This window comes from Bos javanicus, chromosome 1, assembly GCF_032452875.1.
Source record: "Bos javanicus breed banteng chromosome 1, ARS-OSU_banteng_1.0, whole genome shotgun sequence".
NCBI classification, from domain to species: Eukaryota; Metazoa; Chordata; class Mammalia; order Artiodactyla; family Bovidae; genus Bos; species Bos javanicus.
Window position 1 is genome coordinate 2,408,571 of NC_083868.1, and position 20,075 is coordinate 2,428,645.

Here is a 20,075-nt window from a genome sequence, read left to right on the forward strand (position 1 = left end):
ACTGACTGATTGGAAAAGACCCTGATGCTGGGAAAGACTGAAGGCAGGAGGAGAAGGGGACAACAGAGGATGAGATGGTTGGATGGCATCACTGACTCAATGGACATGAGTTTGAGTAAACTCCGGGAGTTGGTGATGGACAGGGAGACCTGGCGTGTTACAGTCCATGGGGTCTCAGAGAGTTGGATACGAATGAGCGACTGAACTGAACTGAATGTTCCACTGTGTGTATATACACACCACATCTTCTTTATCCATTCCTCTGTCAGTGGGCATTTAGGTTTCAACTAGATATATCTTTGTAAAGAAACCCTGGGGGTCTACCTCACCCCCTTTTTTTTAATAAATGGGGGAGGGCCCAGAGAAGCCCCTCCTGCCTGTATTCTGTTAGCAGGATGAGATTTTGGGCAGCATCTTTCTCAGTCTTCCTAGAGCGCCTGTGAGCAGCACCGACCAGCTCCCTCCACCGGTTGGGTGCTGCCCCAGGTATCCTCCTGGACCTGTGGGTTGGCGCCCTCCTGATGCAGCTGGCCATCCTCAGTCACCAGAGACTGGAAGCAAGGAGGGTGAGGTGATTTCCACCATGTTCCCATCAGAGGGCTATAACTTCTTCGGAGGGCCTGTGGGCACACCGAGGAGCCGGAGGCCTGACTGCTCCACGGGAAGATGCCTGTGTGGATTCGCACTGTCACCAAACAGTAGGGATGGTTTAGGAGGTTCTTGCCCAAAACACAGGCTTCTGGCATAAAACACCTTTATTCTGGAGAGCCTTGGAGCCCCTTGGGGATACACAGTTGTTTTCCGGTAGCCGAAAGCAGTGTAACTTAGTGGCTATGCAGACTTTTAAACATCCTATGGACTGAGATAAATGATGGTGAATGAAATAGAAGTCAACAAAGGCCGACGCCCCGAGCACAGGCTAGGACCTGAGCCGTTCTCCACATTGGCAGTTTCTGAGTGAGAGGGCAGCTGTGGTTTTTGCAGTGAGTGAACGAACATCAGCAGGTGACCTATGGGTGCGGACAAAGTCTCCCTTCTCTGTCCGTCCCTCATCCCCACATCCCACCTGGGGTTCTCCCCTCTGCACCCTCATGTCCATCAGCTCCTCATCCTGCTGGCCTTGGTACCACCCAGAGCAAGAGGGGCTGCTTCCTCTCCCATGGCCCTGAGGTGTACCCCACCCCTCACCCCCAACCCCCCCTCACCTCCCCAACCCCCCCCACATCCCCCTACCCCCCAACCCCGTCTGCAATCTGCATGCTGAGCACTGTGGGACCCCCAGGGGCGCTATTCACAATGAAGGCCCAGAACATCCTATGTTTACTTAAAACTCCGCACAAAACAAAGGGTCTTAAAGGACAGGGTCTTTATCTAATGCACATAGCAGTCAAGTATGAGTTAGCAGTGGCCTTGATCCAACTCTCCCATCATCTCTGGGTGACCTAGCATTGATCTAGGGCCTATGTTTCTCCATTGATTTGCCTACACCTAAATGACCTCCAGCCTTTCCTAGTACATATTCCATAATGTACTTTATAGAATACAGGCAAGCATCAAATACCCCTCCTCCCATGTAATATATGACCTTTGAATTAAACAGTCTCAGCATTAAATGGGGTGGGGTCTTGTAGGGACCTTCTGTAACTGTATAAACCTAAATAATGGGAGTAAGTCTGTTTTCTCCTATACAACATACACTTCATTGTACAGATCAGAGTTCATCAGACTCTTTCTGTAAGGGTTCAGGTGGTGACTATTTCAGGCTTCGCAGGAAAACAAGCTCTTGCAATGATTCAGTTCCACCTTGCAGCACAAAAGCAGCCACAGGTTATACATAAATTGAATGAGCGTCACTGGGTCTCAGTAACAGTTTACTTATTGCCTTGCCTGGTGGTGCAGCTGGTAAAGAATCTGCCTGCCATGTGGGAGACCTGGGTTGGGAAGATCCCCTGGAGAAGAGAAAGGCTACCCACTCCAGTATTCTGGCCTGGAGAATTCCACGGACTGTATAGTCCACAGGGTCGCACGCAGAGTCTGACACAACTGAGCGACGTGCACTTTCACTTTCACTATGGACATGCGTGCATGCGTGCTCAGTTGCTCAGTTGTGTCTGACCCTTTGTGACCCCATGGACTGTAGTCCATTAGGCTCCTCTGTCCATGGGATTCTCCCGGCAAGAATACTGGAGTGGGTTGCCATGCCATTCTCCAGGGGATCTTCCCGACCCAGGGATCGAACCCTGGGTCTCCTGCACTGCAGGCAGATTCTTTACTGTCTGAGCTGCCGGGGAAGGAGTGTCTTAAATAATTTCTGTCCTCTCCTTCTGCATAACAGGCCAGCCCCACGCTTACTGAGGAAGGATGGGGAGGCCCCGAGAGGCCCTCAGTGAACCCAGTTGGAACCCAGTGTAGCCCCTCCCCTACACGAGCCTGGCCCCTGAGAGGCACCTGGTCAGAGCGCCGGCCCTGCACTTGAACTCTGTCACTTGCTGAAGCTGCCGCCTTCAACTAAGAAGGGCCTTTCCGGGCCTGAACCCCACCCAGTCTGCCCCAGGACACTGGACTGTCTCTGCCCTGAATCCAGTACAGCCTCATCAGAATCTGGTCCCCATAACCAGCCTGCCTGCCCCTGATCAGCTGGCACCTCCTTTTATGGAGGGTGGCACAGAGCGCTTATTCCTAACAGCGTATCTGTCCCCCTTCCTGCTGGACTCACTTTTAGCTGGTTTTCTTCCTGCTGTACACACATCCTCCCCACCTCAACCAGCTGCATCGTATGGCCCAGCAGAGGAAGCGCTCAAATCCTCAATTTCCTAAATGGTTTGAGGGTGGTCTTTACAATTGCCCTCTACTAACTCCGGGAGTTGGGGATGGACAGGGAAGCTTGGTGTGCTACAGTCCATGTCGCAGAGTTGGACACGATTGAGCAACTGAATGACAACTCTTTTTCCAACCCTGTCCCAACTCAAGGTGAACCTGATTGATAACACAGACATCTCATAAGGGGACTCCTCTGGGGTGGGTGGGTGGGGGGCAGCTGGGGGTGGGTGTCCTGTCCTCTCTTGTCACCCTGGATGGCAGGGGTCATGACTGGTTAGAAAGTCAGCCCAAGGGCCAATTCCTCACCAGAGGTACAGGGCCCACCTGAGACAGCAGGTGGTTCCATCAACCAGTCCTAGGTACTTCATGGACCTACCATCAGCATTTCTACTTCCCATTGTCAAGGTGAGGCTGCCCGTGGGGGCTTCTTTCTGAAGCAGAACTTACGGCAACATGTCACTTTCTATGTGTGTTGGAGGGGAGCCGTGAAGCGACGCATCCATTTCCTAAGCCTCAGGAATCAGATAAATGGATTTTTAGCCCATCAGTACTTGCCCCATGAGAAGACCAGCAGCCCAGCGGATACACTGTTGGCCACAAGCTCGTTCCCTTTACACGCCTTGCTCGACGTATGCGACACATCACATTAGAATGCAGTGCTGATGCAGCTTCTGCAAACCCCCTGCCTAACTTTTCAAGCAGTCCAGTGACACAAGTCAGAAGTTCTTGCTGCGTGGCCTCTGGGTGAGTCTGCTGGGCATCATAGATAGCGTCATAGCAAAAAGCTGAAACTTTGCAGAAAAGAGGCTAAAATAAAGAAGGTGGAGAGGAAACCTTCACACAGACTTTCAAATGTCTATTGATTTCTTTACAGTTTTTGGCCACACTGTGCAGCAATGTGGGGTCTTAGTTCCCCGACCAGGGGTCAAACCCGCCATCTCCAGCACCGGAAGCATGAAGTCTTAGCCACTGGGTCACCAGACATGTCCCTACACAGGCTGATAAAAAGTTAGTGAAACAGTCTTTTATTTCTAGTTTGGAAAAAAAAAAAGTCCCTTAAATTACTAGAAGATTATTCACGGGGTTAATCACATTTTAAGCCAGGAGATGGGTGTCAAGGGCCACTGAGTGTCCTTTGACAGGAGAGGCTGGGACAGGTTCCGTGACCTGCCCAAAGGGCCCGAGGCCTTGCCAGAACCAAGGAAAGGACCCCGTCTCCTGACCACCCAGCCCAGGCAACAATGTCCGAAATATCACAATAGCCTGTTTGCTAACAAATGATTACATGCCTTTTTAGTGTTTAAGCAAAAACTTTTTTTTTTTGGTATGCAGAATCAGTCTAGAAACTTGCAGGATTTAGGTCTCGTGGCTCAGCTGGTAAAGAATCTGCATGCAATGCAGGAGATCCTGGTTCCATCCCTGGGTTTGGAAGATCCCCTGGAGAAGGGAAAGGCTACCCACTCCAGGACTCTGGCCTGGAGAATTCCATGGACTATACAGTCCCTGGGGTCGCAAAGTCGGACACGACTGAACGACTTTCACTAGTTAAAAAAAATGTTTGTCTCTCCCACAACTGACTTCTTCCCAGGCACCCCCAAGGTCTTTTTGTGATGAGACTAAGGATCAAGTGGCTCCATCCAGTCCTGACAGGCATGTCGCAGCTTCCTTGGCACAGAGAACTCCTTCCGTGGGCTGGTGGCTTGGACCAGCACTTTGGTTCAAAGTGCTTTGGGGACTCCCTTCTTGCTCATTCTCTGGAAACGTCACGACCGACACGGAGTCCCAAGTGTCATCCTTTGGCGAGCTGTCCTTGTCCAGGGCGTCTAAGATGGGCTGAGCCGGATCCTTTAAATACTTGAAAAATTGAAAACCATCACCATAATTAGTCTGTAAGTTCCAGATATAAGACCTTTTGACTTTAGTTTGAGTTGGCATAATCCTATATCATTTTGGTGTAACTTCCACTTCTGTCCACCAATGAAACAGCTTCAAAAATCCTGAAAACCCCTCCCCACCCCTCATCTCAATAGCTTGCACACGAATCCAAGGGCCAACCAAGGGGATACTCTGAAAGTGTGTAAGGTGTGTAACTCGAGAAATGAAGTTCTGACTTGCTGCACTGGCTGGATGAGGGCTTGTGGGCTATTCACCTGGAATGTCTCGGAATTCTAACTTTTCAGGAAAGGAGGAAATGAAGCCTCCTGGTCACCTACAAGGTAAGGGTGAAGAGGGAAAGTTCACGGGCATTTTTTTCTCAGCTACCCCACCCACTAGGTGTTTCTGCTTTATATAACACACACATGGGTGCGGAGGATCTGCAGCGGGCAGCCATGGGCGAATGAGAAAGTGCAGGTCCTTGATTTGAAATGCTGATCCACACCCTTAATGTGCTGTGTCTCTCCTGCCTCTGCTTTGGGCTTAGACATCAATTACCAAGTTACAAAGGGCTTTCCAGGTGGCTCAGTGGTAAAGAATCTGCCTGCCAAAGCAGGAGACGCAGGTTTGATCTCTGGGTCAGGAAGATTCCCTGCAGGAGGGCATGGCATCCCACTCCGGTATTCTTGCCTGAGAAATCCCATGGACAGAGGAGCCCAGCGGGCTACAATCCATGGGGGTCGCAGGGAAGTCAGACATGAATGAGCGACTGAACAATGACGACCACCACAACCAAGTTACCAAGAACCAACCGCATGGCTCTTGGAAATGCTGAAAGATACTGAAATGCAGTCAGCTTAGCGCTGGCTGGTGAGCAGAGGAGCAGCAGCATGTCACGTGCACTTGCGAAACCTCAAAAATACAAGTGAAACATGAGTCATTTTCTCATGAAACTTCAGTGACCTTTGATACAGACTTTTCACACTTTCCCAGGAAAGCAAATCGAAAGGCTCTGTGTTTTAGGTTCAAGCCCCAAAGAAACAAGTAGCAGTAAATTCACTTACTGGGGCCCGGCTGCTAGTTCTACTGAGAGACAGAGTTTTTTGGTTTTTTTTTTGGTTTTGTTTTTTAGTGTTTTGGCTTCATCACATGGCATGCAGGATCTTAGTTCCCTGATCAGGCACTGAACCTGCGCTCCCTGCAATGGAAGTGCAGAGTCTTAACCACTGGACCACCAGGGGAGTCCCGAGACGGAGATTATTAATGCAAGTAAAACTCCGAGGTGACAGCTGTTCTGTTGTGACAGTATTAACCAGGAAAATCGGTTGCTGTTGTTGTTGCCGTTATTGTAATTTTGTGGTAAGAACACCTAACTTGAGTTCTACTCTCTTAACACATTTTGAAGTGCATGTGCATGCTCAGTCACTCAGTCATGTCCAACACTTTGCAACCCCATGGGCTGTAGCCTGCCATGCTCCTCTGTTCGTGGGATTTCCCAGGCAAGAATACTGGAGTGGGTTGCCATTCCCTTCTCTGGGGGATCTTCCCAACCCAGGGATTGAACCCAAGTCTCCTGTGCCTCCAGCATTAGTAGGTGGAATCTTAACCACCTGGGAAGCCCCTTTAAGGGCACAACACAGTACTAATTATAGCACAATCTTGCACAGCAGAAACCAGAACTTATTCATCTTGCATAACTGAAACTTCCTACCATTTGAAAGCAACGCCCCACTCCCCTCTCCCCTCACCCCTGTTAACCACTGTGTTACTCTCTGCTTTTCTATGAGTTTGACTGTTATTCTACTTAGAGTCTTCATAGAAGCAGACTCCTACAGCATCTGTATGCAGGTCCCAGTAGGGAGTTCAATGTGTATTTCTCATAATGTCTGTGTCCCTTAAACAGCTCATGACATATGAAGGAAAATAAGTGACTACAGCTCTTTCTAGACTTTGTCTTTATAGACGAGATACAACAACATGAGATTCTGTTTCTAGTACTTTTATTCTGATTTTACTGAAGAATGATAAACCTCCAGAGGCAAACAGTTTTAAGTATTCTTCTATCAGCGAGCTTGTGATCCCAAGAATGTCCCAATGGCTCTGTCCTCAGAGGACCTGGCTGCCTCACTGAGCCTTGGGGAGGGGGGCTGCGGTGTGGCTGGGCAGGAAAACAAGACTATCTGTAAGCAGGAAAACAAGACTATCTGTAAGACCCGCTGGACTATGAAGAAGGCTGAGCACCAAAGAGTTGATGCTTTCAAAGTGGAGTGTTGGATAAAACTTTTAAGAATCCCTTGGACAGCAAGGAGATCAAACCAGTCAATCCTAAAGGAAATCAACCCTGAATATACATTGGAAGTTGGAAGGACTGGTGCTGAAGCTGAAGCTCCAATACTTTGACCACCTGATGCAAACAGTCAACTTGTTGCAAAAGACCCTGATGCTGGGAAAGACTGAGGGTAAGAGGATAAGCTGGTTGGATGGCATCACAGACTCAATGGAATGAGTTTGAGCAAACTCTGGGAGATGGTGAAGGACAGGGAAGCCTGGTGTGCTGTGGTTCACGGGGCCGCAAAGGGTTGGACGTGACTAAGCAACTGAACAACAAGGCCCACCCATTCCACTTTTCTTTCTTAAATTCTTTAAAGTAACATGGCCTGTGCGCTAGGCATGCAAGGCTTTGAGCTCATGGCTCTGGGTGTGTTTACTCTAGAATCCTCCTGCGTGCACACTGTCTAACCCAAAGCTCATGCTCTTGACTGCAGCCCCCACTGGTCCATGAGCTGCAGCCAGACTCCCTGGGGGCAGTCTCCAAACGCCTGGGATTCATGTGTTGTCTCCAGTGGGACCTACCACGGCCAATCTCCTGGATGGGCCAGACTAGGCCATCTTTTGGCCAACCTCGTGCCATTAAAAAAAAAAAAAAACTTTTTTTAATTGTGGGAAAGTACATATAACACAGGGGCTTCCTTTGTGGCTCAGTTTAAAGAATCCACCTGCCAATGCAGGAGACACGCCCTGGAGGAGGAAATGGCAACCCTCTCCAGTATTCTTGCCTGGAGAATCCCATGGACAGAGGAGTCTGGCGGGCTACAATCCATGGGGTTGCAAATAGTTGGACACGATTGAGCGACTAAAGAACAACAACAAACACATAACATAAAATTTACCGTCCTGACCCTTTTTAAGCGTGCAGTTCAGTGGTGTGAAGTCTATTTAGATTGTTGGGCAACCATGAGCACCATCTGTCTCTAGAACTTTTTTCATTTTTTTCATAGTAAAATTGAAACTGTCCCCGTTAAACACAAACTCCCCATTTCCTCCCTCCCCTCAGACCCGGGCAACCTCTATCCTACATTCTGGTTCTGTGAATGTGAGTACTCTTAAGTGCTCGAGTATGTGCAATCATGTAGTATTTGTCATTTTGTAACTAGTTGATTTCCCTGATCGTAATGTCCTCAAGGTCCTCTATCGTAGCATGTCTCAGAACTCCCTTCTTTTTTTTAAGGTTAACATTCCGTTCATATGTATATACCATATCTTTTTGGTGGGGGCGGGCGTGGTGAATCATGAGGCTTGCAGGAATCTTAGTTCCCTGACCAGGTTGAACCCCAGGGCCATGGCAGTGAAAGTGCCACGTCCCAGCCACTGGACCGCCAGGGAATTCCCACCACGTCTTATTTATCCATTCATCTGTCAATAGACATTCAGGGTGTTTCTGCCTTTCGGCTATGGTGAGTAATGCTGCTGTGAAGACGAGTGTACAAGTAACCAAGCACCACTTTTAACTCTGACCTCTGTGTCTGTGGCTTTGTCCACCGTCCTACTCTTAGGTTTTACTAGGGGGCAAGAAAGCCTGACCAGTCACCCCTGTGGGCGTGTACATACCTCTTCTATCTGTGATGGGATGCGCGGCGGAGAGTGGAACCAGTGTTTAACCAGGCCTCTGTATCTCAGAACCAGGAAGAGACAGGACCCTACCACCACTGACAGCACCAAAAAGGTGCTTCCGGCAGCCAGAAAGTCTTGTTGAAGCTTGACAGAAGCTAGAGAGACAACCGAAAAACGAACAAGATGACCCACACATCAGGTAATTTCTCATCCACCACTGCATAAATACACTTGACGTCCCAGGAAAATGAATGGATACTGCTCTCTTCCACCCTGCCCTGTATGCTTTATTGAACTCTTGAGAGTCCCTTGGACTGCAAGGAGATCAAACCAGTCCATCCCAAAGGAAATCAGTCCTGAATATTCACTGGAAGGACTGATACTAAGGCTGAAGCTCCAATATTTTGGCCACCTGATATGAAGAGCTGACTCACTGGAAAAGACCCTGATGCTGGGAAAGATTGAGGGCAGGAGAAGGGGGAAACAGAGGATGAGATGGTTGGATGGCATCACTGACTCAATGGACATGAGTGTGAGAGAACTCTGGGAGATAGTGAAGGACAGGGAAACCTGGCGTGCTGCAGTCCATGGGGTTGCAAAGAGCCGGACACGACTGAGTGACCGAACAACAAAGGCAATCCTAAAACAAAGCAGGTGTTACCCGTCTGGCAGTTCTTGTTCTGGAGATTCCAGCACAGCCTCGTTGTATCTACTGTGAATTGCTGTCTTAGCCCGTCCTCTCTGGATCTCCCTACACTCATCACCACCCTTCACCAAAAAAGCAATTCCTGATTGCACTATTTTAGGAGTGTTCTGTTTCCAGCTCAGAAAGAAAGCACTTAGGAAAGCATACATTACCATCTGCTGCCGTTTCACAGCAAGATATGTTGCTTAAATGTCCAGGTCGAGAGATGTTTTCTTTGGTCAAAAACAGTTCTGCCTTGACTTGAAAACAGTATACTCTTAAGGGTTTTAAATCATTCAATGTGATGAAGTTACTCCTGAACGGGCGTGTCACCTGCGTAGCAAGCATCAACAACCGCACATGTAAATTACCCGCACAGGGATGGTCAAGGCCTTCCGTCTTCTCCAGTGTTTCCCCAAATTCACATCGAACACAATAACCAAAGAATAAGGCAATTCTGGTTTTAAAGAGACAGAATACCAATTTTATACATATAACGCTTACAGCCGACAAATTTCACGTGTGGAAACGGGAGGAGTGTTGAGAAACATGCTGACGGCATTAGAGCTGTGTTTCTGGCTGTGAGATCTGAAGCCCCATTGCAGCAATGGAGGGTCCAGAGCTGGAATTTAGCAAATCCCAATTTCCAGGACGAAATTTTCTCCTTTGAAATGAACATTGTATATTTCATGGTTAGTCTCGTCTACAGTTTCAAGTCAGTGGATGAACAGAGGGGAAAAGGGCATTCTAGGAAATACTGTTCCTTGGGTTCCGAATCTGCTTCTGGTTTTCGCTTCACTGTGCTGCTTCCCTTTATAGTTCTGGTGAACACGGTCTTAGAAATTTATGTCATCAGGGAAGAGTTGGGTCCCAGATTCTTAGAGGATCTTGTCCCCTGTCTCCCTCGCCTGCCGTGACACCTCCCTCCGGTTTGTCACCTCCACATGTTCGGTCAACGGCCCCTCTCTCATTCCGGACAAACTGTCACTGTTCTATGGGGAAATGAGAAAAAGACACCACACACTATGGGGATACGGGATTTCTCCTAAAGGACTGCTTTCATATTGGGAGATACAGTAGAAAACACTAGGGCTTCCCTGGTGGTGCTAGTGATAAGGAACGCAGGAGACGCAGGTTCGATCCCTGGGTCGGGAAGATCCCCTGGAGAAGGAAATGATAACCCACTCTGGTATTCTGGCCCGGGAAATCCCATAGACAGAGGAGCCTGCCAGGCTACAGTCCATGCGGTCACAAAGAGTCGGACATGACTGAGCACGCGTGCGCACACACACACACACACACACACACACACACACACACAGAATACGCTACAACCATTGGAAATGGTGGCAGCTTCAGAGTGTGGAGATAAAGTGGCTTATTATATATGTTGACTGAAAAAAAAAGGCAGATCATTCAACAGTATATAGGACATGATCTTACTTTTAAAAATACAAACGGTCATACTATATTTGAACAGTAGGATTATAGATGATTCAAAACTTTCTCCCCTCCTGTTTAACGATGATGACTGCCAGGGCAGAAAAGAAACAATTTTTACTCCACATAAGGAGTAAAAGGCGTCCATATGACACCACATAAGGCAATTTCAGGGAATTCTGTGGTAGTCCAGTGGTTTAGGAGTTGGTGCTTTCACTCTCATGGCCTGGGTTCAATCCATGGTCGAGGAACTAAGTTCCTGCAAGCTGTCTGGCACAGCCAAAATTTTTTTTTAAGTAAGAAATAATTATTTTAAAAAAGGTAAATTTAAGGACAATATGCTTTTCTTAAAAAAATTATCTATTTATTTGGCTGTGTTGGGTCTCAGCCGCAGCACGTGGGATCTTTCCTTGTGGCACACAGGCTTAGTTGCCCTTCAGTATGTGGGATCTTAGTTCCCTGACCTGGGATCGAGCTCAGGTTCCCTGCCTTGGAAGGCAGATTCTTAAGCACTGGACCGCCAGGGGAGTCCCAACACTATTCTTTTTTGAGTTTATTTCAGCAGCCAGTTGGCTATTCCAGAAGAATCACAGACTACAGAGAAGAGCTACCGTTCAGGCCTGAGACAGTAAGGAACACAGGAGACCTGTCCTTAGAAAGGTCTTGTTTGCAAGGCTGACCCAAGGCTGGCATCTGGGAACTTGGCTTTGAGGAGCATCCCACAGATCCCTAAGTGATAAGGCTGTTTTAATGTATAAATGATGCTTCTGATGCTGAACACCTGCTCTACCTCTGGGAGTCAGGAGCCCTGGTGGCTCTGCTGGGTCGAGGGTGCCTGTGTGACCAGCCCCCAGTACGAGCCCTGGGTACTGAGTCTCCCAGGAGCTTCTCTGGGAGATGCGATTTCACATACTCGGTTACTCTTGTTGTCGGGGGAATTGAGAGTAGCCTGTGTGATGAGGGGAAGACTCCTGGAAGCTTCTGCCTGGACTCCTTCAGACTCTGCCCCTTGTGTCTCTTCCCTTTGCTGACTCTGTTCTGTGTCTTTTCTCTGTAATAAGTCACAGCCTTAAGTACAACTGGACGCTGAGTCCCCGAGGATCCTTGGAGCAAATCTAGGGGTTGGGTTTGGGGACCCTTGACATTTGGACTCACAGCTGGAATGGAGACCATATCAGTGGCTTTCAGAGTCACTTTAGCCGCAGAATCTTTTGCTCACAGAAGTCCAAAGCATAGATGCTCTGGTTGAAAGGGGAATCCCTCCCAGATTCTTCCAGACCTCCTCTGTTCCAGTTGACCAGAACTGTGAACTCAGATTTTGGGAAACGATTATTTCTTTCTTCCCTATTTGCTGAGAGTCTGCCCTTCAGTGAGTTTTGCCTTCCTTGGTGTTTTTACACTCACTGTAAAGAAACAGGGGCTTCCCTAGCGGTTCAGCTGGTAATGAATCTGCCTGCAGTGCAGAAGACCTGGGTTCGACCCCTGGGTTGGGAAGATCCCCTGGAGAAGGGAAAGGCTACCCACTCCAGTATTCTGGCCTGGAGAATTCCATGGACTGTGTAGTCCATGGGGTTGCAAAGAGCTGGACACACTGAGCGACTTTCACTTTCATAAAGAAACAGAGCAAGTGCAAACATCAGCAACGTGGGAGACACAGCACTGAGAGCACGGGCCCTCTGGAGCCAGGCGCCTCCTCCGCGTGCCTCGGGCAGTCCTTACACTCCCTCTCCCTCTCAGTGAAACTGATGGGTGCAAAGGGTAAACGAAAGGATGTATCCAAAGTGCCCGGCCCAGTGCCAGACACGAAGAAAGCTCCAGATAAACATACAGCTCTTAAAATTCTTATAAAAATTAGAGTAATGTTGAACGTAGGAAATCAGGAGGTTCACACACATAGTGAAACATCATTCAATGTAGCTTGAAGGGACCTCCCTGGCAGCCTAGCGGTTATGACTCTGGGCTTCCACGGCAGGCGGCACAGGTTCGATCCCTGGCTGGGGAACTAAGGCTCACCCCCCACCCCCACTGCTGTCATACAGTGTGGCCAAAAAATAGGAAAAAAAATGCAGCTTGGATGATCAGACACTGGAGATGACCCTGGCCCAGACACCAGGCCCCTTTGCTCTGACCCCTCCTTTGTCAACCTTACCCTGCCCAAGGCCCTCACATGGCCCCATTTCTCTTTTTTTAATTAATTAATTTATTTTTATTTTGGCTGTGCTGGGTCTTTGTTGCGGTGCATGGGCTTGGTTGCCCTGCGGCATGTGGGAATCTTAGCTCCCCAACCAGGGATTGAACCCGTGTCCTCTGCATTGGAAGGTGAATTCGTAACCACTGGACTACCAGGGGAGTCCCAGGCCCGCATTTCTGATGGATCGGGGCATGTGCGGTTCCCGGATGTGCCCAGCCTTCTCCAACCTACTGGCCCTTCTCCTTGGAACATGCCCTCTTCTCGCCTTCACTGAGACTTTTCACCTATTCGCATTGCCTTCTTTGAAAACCATTCAGATCAGAGATGTCACATAGCTTAACCTTGCAGACTGCAGGAGTAAAAATAGGCCCAGGAGTAGAAACAGGCCCATGAGACCTTCCCAATGCTGGAGTGTGGCAAAGACTCCCTGGGCACCAGCTGAATCCAGACTCAGACCACGGGGACTGTGTGATACGAGGCAGAGAGGGCCCTGCAGATGGGTCTTGTCCTCTAAGGGTGCACTGGGATACCCTGGTGTCCTTGGCCATTTGATTTTCCTTTTGGCTGAGCAGAGCAGCTTGTAGGATCTTAGTTCCCTGACCATGGGTTGAACCCACCAACTGCAATGGGAGCTCAGAGTCTCAAGCACTGGACTGCCAGGGAAATCCCCTCCTTGGCCTTTCGTTTGCTACCCAGAAACTCCAAAGAAAAGAACATCAAAAACAAAGAAGAACATGCTCTTGCCTGTTTAGCTCCTGCCTTCTCCCAGTAGTAGACACAATACACAAAATAGGCCTCGGTGGCAGGGACATCGAAGGGAGCAGAAAGCCTGATGATAAGGGAGCCTTCTTCTGGGGTCACCCGGATGTTTTCTGGAGGCCCAATGGTAGCTGAAATAGAATTACAAACGAGATCCATCAGTCTATGTAGATACACGTGTGTGCATGTATGTGTGTGTATATATATACTGTGCAGTGCCGAGCTGCTTTAGTCGTGTCTGACTCTTTGCGCCACAAGGGACTGTAGGACTGTAGCCCACCAGGCTCCTCTGTCCATGGGATTCTCCAGGCAAGGCTACTGCAGTGCGTTGCTATTTCCTCCTCCAGGGGATCTTCCCAACCAGGGAACGAACCTGTGTCTCTTTCGTCTCCTGCATTGGCAGGCCGATTCTTTACCAGAGGTCTTTCTGCCGTATGCTATGCTAATAACATGTTTTATAGGCTTGCTTTTATCAGGTTTCCAGAGAGCTGGAAGGTTAACCAAAGGTCAAATTTTCATGAAAAGATTTTGTTAGCTCTTACCTTCTATATATATTTTCTTTTTGTTACATATTTTTTTATATAGATAAAAGTGGTGTTTACAAACTTTTAAATACATTTCTCTTTTAGCTTTTTCCAATAGGACACACTTAAACATAATAACATGAAACACTGCTATCACAAGGGCTTCCCCAGTGGCTCAGGGGTAAAGAGCCTGCCTGCAATGCAGGAGACTTGCAGGAGATGTGGGTTCGATCCGTGGGTCAGGAAGATCCCCTGGAGAAAGAAGTGGCAACCCACTCCAGCCTGTAAAAACCCACAGACAGAGGAGCCTGGCAGGCTATCGTCCAGGGGATTGAGGACTGAGCGACTGAACAACAACACTATCATATATCTATTTGTTAAGACTTTTCATGTTCTGGAATACACATCACCGGAGAGTACTGTGATTCTGGAACACTATAGAAGAAAGACTATAGCCTTTATTAAGTAAGCATCTAACCTGTATAATTAACCGGAGGAACTCAGATCAAGGAACAGGTCATGTGCTCCAAGTTCTTAGGGGCCTGTTTCTGCACGTTTGACACACGCACACAGACGATCATATCGCTGGGAACCGTCACCTGTTCACGAGAGGAGGGCTGGCTTTCTCTCTAGCTTCCACGCCCCACCCTGGGCTCTCCCAGGTTGGGGAGGGTTAGGCACGTGGTCTGGCCACCTTTCTCTCTGCGTAAAGTAACTGGTCCCCGGAGGGCCTGCACTCTTGCCCTCTCACCTCCTTTGTTCTGGTGGAGGAACTAAGTCCAGACAGATACACTGTCGGGTGGGGCCCGTCTCAAGCCTCAGTGTTGTTAGCAGACTGGCCACGAGGAACAGAAAAAGCTTGCATCACACCCCCCACTCACGGACACTGGCATGCACATCTTCAAGGTGCCCTTCAGACGGTGAAGTCGCCAGAGCGCCGGTCAGCCCGCCCATGTGCAGGGCCAGGGCCCCCTCCCCGCTGAGCAGATTCTCCACACTTTTTTGTGACTCACCCAAGGGAGTGGGTGTATGTGCCTGGATGACCACATCCCTTCACCACTGAAAGGTCAGCGCCCAGGAGTCTGATCCCAATGTGATGAGCCTGTCTCTCCAGGGCGGACAGCCTGCCTTCTCTCCAGGCCCAGAAGGAGGACCTGATAGGTCTGTGCGGTGACTACCGACAGCGGCGCCCACGGCCTGAGTGATCACTTGAAGCCTGGCAACACGGATTTTACATGTGTGTCCGCACAGATCTGCATGTAACAACCATGCAAGGCCATCCCCATTTCTCAGAGGGGGCAACTGAAGCCCAGAGGGATATGACCTGCCCAGAGTAACAGCCGGTCAGGGGCAGCGCTGAGGTTTGAACCCAGGTTTATGTGATGCTAAAACCTGCCCCCTTCAGCCACTGTCCGAACCCCTCTCCCCTCGAGCCCTCGGTAAGGCATCGTCACGCTGTTTACCCATCCTGACTCGACCACAAGTGCCGAAAGCAGCAATGGGCTCTGCAAACACCACTGGCTCAAAGAGACACTCTGCCAGCAACTTAACCAATGACACAGCCAGCCGTTTCCGGCCGGGAAGACAGACAGCGGCAGCTGGCTGCCAGGGGCCTGGTGACATCACGACGGGCCCTGCTTCTGTTGCTGCCTACTCTGTTCCCTACTAATCCCACTGAGGTACAGCTCAGATGTCTGGCGGTGCTCCATTCAAGGACAGAGGCCTGGTCCCCAATAGATGACCAGCTGGCAGGGACCACCCTGCCTTCTCGTCCCATCCTCAAACTGCTAGCAAATACTGATTTTTTCCCCCCCTTAGCTTCTTATTACAGGAAATTTCAAACACATAGCAAGTAGAGAAGACTGTAGCCAAAGAGCATGTACTAGTCACCCCATTGTACATCAACCGTCTTGGTCCAGGAAGTTTTGTTTCTCCTTCACCTTGTAAGGACCACCTTGACCCTCCCACTCTCCGGATGGTTTGGAACAAATCTCAGACATTACATCGCTGCATCTATAAGATATGTATCTTGAAAAGACCAGACCCCTCCCTTTAAAAAATAAACAAAATACCATTATAACATCTACAGTATGTGAACAACAATTGCTTAGCAAGTCATCAAATATCTAGACAGCAATCACATTTCCTCAACTGTCTTTTACTTCTGTTGAGCTTGAATAAAGATCCTAAGAAGTTCCATACTTTGCATCTGTGTAGACATGGGAGAATCATCAGGCATAGCTGACCATGTAAAAAATGAATCGTTAAACCTGATGCCAAGAGCCAACTCATTAGAAAAGACCCTGATGCTAGAAAGATTGAGGGCAGGAGGAGAAGGGGACAACAGAGGCTAAGATGGTTGGATGGCATCACCGACTCAAAAGAGATGAGTTTGAGCCAACTCCAGGAGATGGGGAAGGACAGGGAAGCCTGGTGTGTTGTGGTTTATGGGGTTGCAAGGAGTCGGACACGACTCAGTGACTCAACAGCAGCAAAAGGAACAAGTCTATGAACTAGCGTTTGATGACTCTGATGCTCCCTTCCAATATCCGGGAGGACATCTGTTCATGCAGTCATTCCACAGATATTTTCTGCTATGCGACAGGTACCAGTCAAGGCTGAATTAAGAGCTTTCCTGAACATAAAAGAAGTTGTGCCAGATGATGGTGACCAGTGAAGCCAATACACTATTAATAGTATCCCACTCAGCAGAGAGGTTGGCCAACTTTCTCAGTCAAGTGCCAGGGTGAATTTAGGCTCTGACAGGTCAGACAGCCCCCAACATAACTGCTCAGCTGGCCTGTTGCAGCATGGGAGCAGCACTGGGCAGTCCATCAATAGATGGGGAAACTGTGTTCTGATAAAACTTTTTAAATGAAGAATAGTTGATTTACAATACTGTGTTAGATTCCGGTGTATGTGTGTGTGTGTGTGTATATATACCTTTGCGTGCATGGTGCTAAGTTATTTCATTCGTGTCCGACTCTGTGTGACCCCATGGACCGTAGCCCGCCAGGCTCCTCTGTCTGTGGGGTTCTCCAGGCCAGAATACTGGAGTGGGTTGCCGTGCCCTCCTCTAGGGGATCTTCCCAACTCAGGGATCGAACCTGTGTCTCTTATGTCTCCTTCAGTATCAGGTGGGTTCTTTACCACTAGCGCCACCTGGGAAACCTGTATATACATTCTTTTTTTTTTTTTTTTCGTATATACATTCTTTTTCAAATTCTTTTCCATTATAGGTTATTTTAAGTCCCCTATGCTACAGAGTAGGTCCTTGCTACTTATCTATTTTATATATAGTAGTATGTATCTGTTAATCCCACACTCCTAATTTCTCTCTCCCCTTTCTCTACTATGGTAACCTTAAATTTGTTTTCAATATCTGTGAATCTGTTTGTTTTATAAGTTCATTTGTATTATAGATTTAAATTCCCCATGTAAGTAATATCATATAATATCTATCTTTCACTGTCTGGCTTACTTCATTTAGTGTGACAATCTCCAGGTCCACCCACACTGTGGCAAATGGCATTATTCCATTCTTTTTTAATGGCTGAGTAATATTCTATTATGTATGATAATATCTATTATGTGATGCGTGTACACACACATCACAGTTCTGATAAAACTTTATGTACAAAAACAGGTCGATGGCCGGATTTGACCTGCAGGCTGTGGTTTGGCAACTCCCTAGTGTAGCAAATCACCCTCCCCTAGCCTCAGCCTCTGTGGACAGTACTCTGGTTTGACCATCACACCCATCTGGGTGCTGGTTATTTAGGCTGAGAGGCAGGACTTAGGCGCATGGAGTCAGTACCGCTTAGCAAAGAGCAAAGTGCAAACGTTAAAGGAATTTGTACCCAAGTCCCCTTACCATTCCGATAGTGTTCGAACCAAGGTGCTGTTGCCCAGGCAGAAACGAGGCCCCCGAGCTTAGCTCGAACACGTAAAGAGATGTTGAAACGCCGTGGGAACCCCTCCGAGAGGCTGTTTGCGGTAAAGTCACACTCTGTCCTGGTGAGGTTCGTACAATCCACCTTGCTATCTTCTTTGTTGACATCATACCAGTTACTACTGGTGCTGCTGCAAACGGAAAAAAGGATTTCACTTAGCAGAAATCTCTCTTTGATCACATATCACAGTTCCCCCAGGGTTGAGTTTTTAAAAAAATTTTTTCATTGAGATATTCCTCACATATCACACACTGCTCTCACTTAAGGGGACAGTTCAATGGCTTTCAGTATATGCGCAGGGTGGTGCAACCCTCCCCATACCCGTTTTAGAATATTTTCATCATCCCCCAAACAACCCCCATGCTTAGAGCATCACTCTCGACCTCCCCAATCCCTAAGCCCTAGGCTACCACCGATCTATTTCCTATCTCTAAGGATTTGCTTGTTCTGGCACTTCATAGAAATGGGATCATAACTGATGTGGTCTTTTGTTATTAGTGCCTTTCACTTAGCCTGTTTTACTTAGTATGTTTTCAAGTGTGATACATGTTGTAGCACGTATCAGTACTTTATCCCCTCTTATGGCCAAATTAACGTCCGGTTGCATGTTTATCCATTCATGTTCTGACGGACAGGTGGACTGTCTTTTGGCTATTTGTCTTTTGGCTTATTCACTTTTTGGCTACTGTGAATAATGCTAAGAATATTCACATATAAATTTTTGTGTGAAATTATGTTTCCAGTTCTCTGGGGTGTATACCCAGAAATGAACTTACCAGGTCATACAGTTACTCTCTTTTTAACTGTTTTCCAAAGCAGCTGCATCATCTTATGTTCCCGGCCACAATGTATGAGGGTTCCGTTTTCTCCACATCCTCACCAAGGCTTGTTATTATGACCTTTTTATTGAAGCCATTCAAGCGTCTGTATTTTCTCTGGTGACTAATGATGTTGGGTATCTTTTCATGTACTTACTGGCTATTTGCATATCTTCTTTGGAAAACCGTCTACTCAAATCCTGTGTCTCTATTTTGATTTGGCTATTTGCCTTTTAATTGCTGAGTTGTAAGAGTTCTTTTATATGATATATTCTGGATACAAGTCCCTTATTAGATATATGGTTTGCAAATATTTTCTCCCATTTTGTTCCACAGCCAATGTTAATGCTTCAAACTCAGCCTCTGTAGCCTATGTCTTAGAACCGATACTGTGTTCATGCAACCACACCCCAGTTTCTCACTGGTGTAGAGCTTTGTTTTCACCCCATAGTTGCCCATTTAAAAAGAGTCATGGACTTCCCTGGTGGTACAGTGGATAGGAATCTCCCTGCCAGTGCAGGGGACAAGGGTTCGATCCCTGGTCTGGGGAGATTTCACATGCTGCGGAGCAACTAAGCCTGTGTATGCCACAGGCTACTGAGCCTGTACTCTGGAGCCCGCCAGCCTCAACTACCGAGCCCACGGGCTGCAACGCCTTAAGTTGCAAGCCTACAGTCCGTGGTCTCCAACAAGATAAGCAAGCACAGTGAGAAGCCCACACGATGCAATGAAGAGCAGCCCACCGCTCGTTGCAAATGGAGAAAGCCTGCACAACAACGAAGACCCAGTGCAACCAGGAAAGAATAAACCATTTGTAAAAAATAGAGTCCTGCCCACAAGGAAACCTTGCTGCCTGTAAGGCCATGCATCCTTGTAACTGAGAATGTACCCCCTGTTCTGATACCACATGCCCATGCGGGATTCTATTACTAATCCCCGACTCTGAGCTCTGTCCTAAGGTGACAGACTTGAGAAAAGGCAGAGGGGTGACTCCAGAAGCCTCAGTGGGGGCAGCAGGCAGTGTCCCCTTGAGAGACAGGCTGTGCCCTGGACAGCAACTCTGGCCTGGAAAGCAGGGCCAGGGGAGACAGGAGAGATGAGGCTGGGATCACAGCCGCC

General features: G+C 48.2%; 1 protein-coding gene across 2 annotated transcripts in view; it reads right to left on the reverse strand.

Moving 5' to 3' along the window:
• Positions 1-3,655: 3,655 nt before the first annotated feature.
• Positions 3,656-20,075, reverse strand: part of IFNGR2 (interferon gamma receptor 2) — a 31,446-nt gene continuing 15,026 nt past the window's right edge. The window contains exons 3-7 of one of the 2 annotated variants that reach the window (XM_061413796.1): positions 18,060-18,268; positions 13,647-13,792; positions 9,445-9,604; positions 8,584-8,741; positions 3,656-4,674 (exon numbers count right to left, since the gene is read on the reverse strand). In XM_061413796.1, coding sequence (XP_061269780.1) covers positions 4,444-4,674; positions 8,584-8,741; positions 9,445-9,604; positions 13,647-13,792; positions 18,060-18,268 — 904 coding nt within the window. In that variant the 3' untranslated portion in view covers positions 3,656-4,443. Of the gene's footprint in view, positions 4,675-6,887; positions 7,597-8,583; positions 8,742-9,444; positions 9,605-13,646; positions 13,793-18,059; positions 18,269-20,075 lie in introns of those variants that run through there. The other variant, XM_061413867.1, reaches the window with a different exon arrangement.